Below are 6,181 nucleotides of genomic sequence, written 5' to 3'. Positions count from 1 at the left end.
CCCCCCCCGAGGGGCGCCGCCGCGGGGAGCCGCGCCCCGCCGGCCCGGAGCCAGCCCCGCTCCCAGCGCCTCTCCCTGTTTCGCAGGCGCCGTGACAGAAGTCAAAACGGACATCTACGTGACCAGCTTTGGGCCGGTGTCCGACGTGGAGATGGTAAGGGCCCCACTTGCCGCCCCTGCTCTCCTTTCCTGGGATTCATTACGGTGGCATCCGAGTTGACCGTCATTAAAGCAGATTACGAGGCTTAATCTTCTTGACAATCTGTAGGGCCCAGCAGAGCAGTTTGGCTGGAGCTGCATACAGCTATTTCCCCGGCAGAGTCAGCCAGGGCAGCCTGTGGCCCAGGCCCGAGGCTGGGCACAGAGGGCAATGCCAGCCTCCAGTGAGGGCACGGATGGGGGGTTAAAGGTGCCTCTTTAGCCTCGTTAAGAAGATTGTAAGCATCTGTGGCCCCACACATAGGTTTGCAGGACGTCTGCGTGGTAGGCAACCTAATAGGCAACCTAATGAGCAGCTCCAGGGGAATGGTGCCATTTCTGAAACAGCTGCCCCTTGCCATGCTGTGTGCCCCCAAATTCTGGTAGCTGCGGACTTGAGTGAACTCCGTCAGTTACAGCAGCAGCCCCAGGAAAATGTTAAGCCATTGGAGTGAGGATGTCATTACTGTTCTCATTCTGGAAATTTACTTTGATCACTGTTTTTGCCCTTGTACACTTCCTCCAATACCTGCTCACCTGAGCCTGCAGTGCAGTCTGCAGACAAGAAACTGTAGGCCCCAAGATACGACCAAAAGTTTTTCCACCTCTCTTCATCAGTCAATCTAAGAGAAGGCATAACCTTGCCTTCCTACACATTTGCCTCCAGCCAAGGTTTTAGTTCCATTTCCTAAACAATTTCTGTATGGAACTCCTTTCTCAAAGCTTGTGAGAATATTACAAAGAATTCTTAAGAAAAATAACTTAGATTAATACTAACTTGACACCATAATCCTACTGTGATGTGACTCACATCAGTCCTTTCTTTATGAATATCCAAAGTAAGCTGCGGAAGAGGCAGTGAGCATGTCTTTTTGTTCCTGGCAATTGAACATGGATAGTTTGGTTTTGGACTTGGAAAGGATGCTAAATTAGACGTTTATATTTTCTTAGACCTCAGTCACTTTGAATTAAATTGAAAGGACAATGAGGTTTTTTCCTTACTCATACCAAATTATCTGTTCACTGATTAATTTGTAACTATTCTTTACATAATAAGAACATAGGATGTTTTTTCACAGACTACTTTTTTGTTTTTAGTAACTACTTAATGGTAATAGGATTAAGTGTTTAAGTTGTAAATGAAATGCCTTTGACGTGTGCTAGGTTCTTTCATGGAGTTACTGTATACACAGCAACTTGGGACTGCTGGCTCCCACACATAAGTCTCCCACCTATTTATTTTCCATAGGAATACACAATGGATGTCTTCTTTCGGCAGACATGGACTGATGAGAGGTTGAAGTTTAGTGGGCCCATTGAAATTTTGAGATTGAACAATTTAATGGTCAGTAAAATTTGGACACCAGACACATTTTTTAGAAATGGAAAAAAATCAATTGCTCATAATATGACAACTCCTAACAAACTTTTCAGAATTATGCAGAATGGAACTATTCTTTACACAATGAGGTGAGAGCCTATTCTTCTGCTTTTGGTTGACCTTTATTTTTGATTCTTTCAGCAGTATTCCTGCATACCATTTTTTTCATTGTCATCTACTATAATGTATTCTAGACTAACCATTAATGCTGATTGTCCTATGCGGTTGGTGAACTTCCCTATGGATGGACATGCTTGTCCACTGAAGTTTGGAAGCTGTAAGTTTTTCTGTATCTTTCTGGTTTTTATAGTAATACATTTGGTCTACATGTATGTGAGAAGATCAGAAGCAGGATCCTAGGACACTACTTAATGATGTAGTTGAATTTTTTATTTCATTTTTTATATGAGAATCTTACTTTCTCCTCTGAGACTCAGACCATTCATAAGCACATGCATTTATTCACTGATGGGTGACTGTTGAAGCATATTTCATTGCTTATTATTCTTACACATCTAGTAGTCAAAGTGGGTCCTTCAAAACGGCATAAAATCTGCAGTACATTTATTGTATTACTTCTAGTCTTGCAAAATGAAAATATGTACTTAATCTGTGGTAATCAATGTATGTGTTTTATAGCAAATTAAGAAAGAAAAGCTAGTGCCTATCAGGTCCCACTTCAACCATTCTCTTACTGTTGATTTTTTTGCATTTTGTCATTAATGAGGTTGGAGCAGGATGCGTGTTTCTATGGGTATTTGAGACATAAAAGGGATCATGCTACTTATTTTTTCAATTGCTTATAAATTACATAATTAATAACAGTAGTTTTTCCCTCTTTAAATCAGACGCTTATCCAAAAAGTGAAATAATTTATACATGGAAAAAAGGACCCCTGCATTCAGTAGAAGTTCCACAAGAGTCTTCCAGTCTCCTCCAGTATGACCTCATAGGACAAACTGTATCTAGTGAAACAATTAAATCTAACACAGGTAAGATGTAGCCATGTGGGAACTACTGACATTATAAAACACATCTTGAAAATAAATTACAGGTTTTTTTCCATATAGAATCAAATTAGTTTAATTATCTTTTGCCATTTTAAAAACTAAAATCCTTGGAAATAATCCTACCTGTTGTCTCTTAAAAGATAGCTTTTCAATACTGTCCCTTTAAGCATACAATTTTTCATGCATTTCTTAAGAATACCCCCTGCTTCGCTGCCCCAGTAAAAACAATATGTAAAATGACTATTACTCTCCTCTGTTTCCGTAAGGTCACTACCTTGTTTTAATCAGCTTATTTTTATTATGCACTAGGAGGCCGGTGAGTACTTTCCACAGAACATACTGTGTTGGGTTTAAGCCAATAATGTTTACTTGTATGTTGCCAAAATAATGCTGACATACTTGTCTCTTGACAGGTGAATATGTAATCATGACCGTTTATTTCCACTTGCAAAGGAAGATGGGCTACTTCATGATACAGATATATACTCCATGCATTATGACAGTCATTCTTTCTCAGGTGTCTTTCTGGATTAACAAGGAGTCTGTTCCAGCCAGAACAGTTTTTGGTATGCTGCATTAAGGTCTTTGAACAGCTCAGCATCACATATACCATTCATTCATTACTTTCATTGCTTGTTTGTTTTAGGAGAATATTCACTTCAGCTGCTCTATTTCCATCTTCAAAGGAAAATAGGCTACTATCTCATTCAGACATACATTCCATGCATCATGACTGTTGTCCTGTCTCAAGTTGTGTTTTGGATCAACAAAGAATCTGTTCCAGCAAGAACTGTGGCTGGTATTTGTGTTTTGGTTTTTTTTATCATTCACTTCATTCACTGTATTAAATCCATTGTATCAAAGAGCTACTGTATTCCCATGGGAATTAGAAAAGACAGTTAGTAGGTTTCAGTGAACAAAAGTAAATACTAAAATTAAATCAAATAACATTAAATCTGATCACGAGGTTCAAAATTCTTTACTCAGAATGTTTGGTTAGCCAGACTTGTTTGTGATATTTTTCTTCCCCTCAATATGTCTTCGTATGCAGGAATGGACAATTTCAGAGTAAATGTGAACCTCTCAATTTTTTACAGAAGAATTTTTCTATTTATTTATTCTCTTGTGAAATCAATCTGAGTTAAACATTTAAAAAAATCACATCGTATGGAATTAATCTCATCTGACATAAGGTACCTCATCTATCACTCACTCTGAAGTGCCCTCTTCCCCTTGTCTACAAAGGTATCTAAAGAACTAGCAAGAACTTTAGATGGATAAAGTTAGGTGAGATGAATCCTGTCCCTAGCACAGGCTGGTGTTGTAATTTGAAAGGGGTGTGTATATTGCATGGCAAGGCCCTTTTTTCTTTCCAGTGGTTTGAATTAATGATGTTCCCAAAGCTGTGGGATTTGTCTCCTTAATTTTTAGTGTGTGCTTGGCCGTTAAATCTGGCGCGCACACACGCACCCCACCCCCTTCAGTATTGATAGGCTCTGAAACTGCACTCATCGTTAAGGGGTAAACTTTCACTGACTGAATTTTGTTTCTAGAAGAACAATCATAAAAATAATAAGCAAAAATAATAAAACTTGTCAAAATCTTCATGAATCCACTACCCATACATACATGTTTTGCAACCTATCTGTTTTCTCTTAACCCAGTACTTCTATACAAAAAATTCCCTTTGTGAGGCTTCAGGAACAAAAAGGCAGCCATATGTTCCCTAAGCATAAATGATGCAAGTCTCATAATTCAAAATGAGTCTATAATTGTAGTTAGCAGGCTACAGAATTTGTATAATTTGGTTTCAGTCAGCTGGCATTTCCTACCTGCATGGAATGGTATTCATAAAACCATTGCAAACTTTTAGGAAAGCTAAGTGAACACAGCTTCCTCAGGTGCCTCTGAAGGAAGATCAACACTTTTGTTCTCAAAATTCCCAACTGGGAGTTGGGATGCAGTTTGGCATCATTAATCACTTACAAGTATTATTTTCTGGCAATTGGGATTTCTTTAAGTGCTTAAAAATACTAAAATATCAGGCAATAGATTTTCAAGGATGTTTATTGCAATTGAAGCATAAAATATATATAGGAGGTTTGTACACCAAATATGCTACCTGATTTGGCTTTGTTTTACATCTTTGGACTATATAGTGACATCCTCTACATTTTGAGTAAAACATATTTGCTACCTAGTGGGCAGTGGAAGTCAATTCTGTATTCTTGAAGTAATGTGCTGATGAGTCTTTGGCTAATTCAGTAATAACTACATAGAGACCCAAACCCTGGGATAACAACTCTTAGATGTCATACTGAAGAGTAAATATAGAATTAGAAACAGAAAATATTTTAAGAAAATAGTAAAATAAGCACGTTTCTCAGTATTGTGGAAAATCAGTCACGTTGGCATTCTAAAAGAATATTTCAATCCTTATGCCATTATTTCTCACAGGCACGGTCTGTATTTATAGTCCTTACTAATTCAAAATCACATGGATCCTAAATACCTTCATCTAAGGAAAAGAGGGCAAATTCCTTATGACAAAAAAGACTTTCAGGCCCCAGTAAAAAAGAAAAGGTTTAAAATGGAGAAGTCAGTCTCCTTTCTGCATCATATTGCGAACACTTGAATTACAAATTTTCAGTTTTACTTCTAAGTTCCTAAACTGTAAGTTTGAGAGAAGAGCAATTAATAGTAGAAAAATAACAATAGTGTGCCCAAACCAGTTTCTCAGAACAAATTCATTTAGCAGCTCTGTTAACCTCCAAAATGGATGCTGGTTATCCTTTGCAGGTAATATTACAATAAATACTTTAAACATTTTGCAAAGATAAATTAATGGTGATAAGAACCTACTCTCTACAGACCTGAAAGTGGAAAAGAGGAGACAGAAATACTTGAAGAGGCACTCTTGCATTCTTTATAATTTTGTGATTGTAAAGAACAGCAGATTACTAATATGAAAGTCCGTATTTTATGTGGAGCTATGTACATAGCTATGCATATACATATATATATGTATATGTGTGAAGTTTTATGAAGCAAGGCATTATCAGAAATTACTTAGAGTAAGAAACATGGTTACTGGAGGCCTAATTTTAAGTATGCTCTGAATCCATATAGCAATGGCTATTATTTCACATTTTTATGTGCCTGTATCTAATCTTTTTTATTCCTGGCAAAAAGTTCATCATTATTTTGCAGAAAGATAGGAGTCAGCTTCTGCCTTCCTAGCAGGTCACCCTGGGAATTTTAAATTAATATCTAGACATTAAACTTTACTTATAATAAAGTCTCAGGGAAAGGCATTTGTGTTTTTTTGTTGTTTTATTTTTAATAAGAAAAGATAACATATTTCAGTATTTGCATTATGTAAGATTATTCAAAACTTACCAAGAACTGTTCAAAGTGGAAAGACAAGGGTAAACAATCATCAGTTACACAGTTTACCAACTGTAATTTGGCATTCAGTTTGATAAAGTAGTTTTCCACAGCGCAGAGCATTTAATCAATATTCACTCCACATTGAGAGAAGTCTTATCTATATCTAGAATAGAATAGGAGTCCTATTCCTAAGTTTAAATTC

At 37.2% G+C, this 6,181-nt stretch overlaps 1 protein-coding gene across 1 annotated transcript in view; it reads left to right on the top strand.

Moving 5' to 3' along the window:
* Nucleotides 1–85: 85 nt before the first annotated feature.
* Nucleotides 86–6,181, top strand: part of GABRA6 (gamma-aminobutyric acid (GABA) A receptor, alpha 6) — a 22,407-nt gene continuing 16,311 nt past the window's right edge. The window contains exons 1-5 of the mRNA XM_009879795.1: nt 86–154; nt 1,448–1,668; nt 1,774–1,856; nt 2,428–2,571; nt 3,003–3,155. Coding sequence (XP_009878097.1) covers nt 152–154; nt 1,448–1,668; nt 1,774–1,856; nt 2,428–2,571; nt 3,003–3,155 — 604 coding nt within the window. The 5' untranslated portion in view covers nt 86–151. The remainder of the gene's footprint in view (nt 155–1,447; nt 1,669–1,773; nt 1,857–2,427; nt 2,572–3,002; nt 3,156–6,181) is intronic.

This window comes from Charadrius vociferus, unplaced genomic scaffold, assembly GCF_000708025.1.
Source record: "Charadrius vociferus isolate BGI_N301 unplaced genomic scaffold, ASM70802v2 scaffold212, whole genome shotgun sequence".
Classification (NCBI taxonomy): Eukaryota; Metazoa; Chordata; class Aves; order Charadriiformes; family Charadriidae; genus Charadrius; species Charadrius vociferus.
This window is presented reverse-complemented; position numbering and strand designations above follow the sequence as displayed.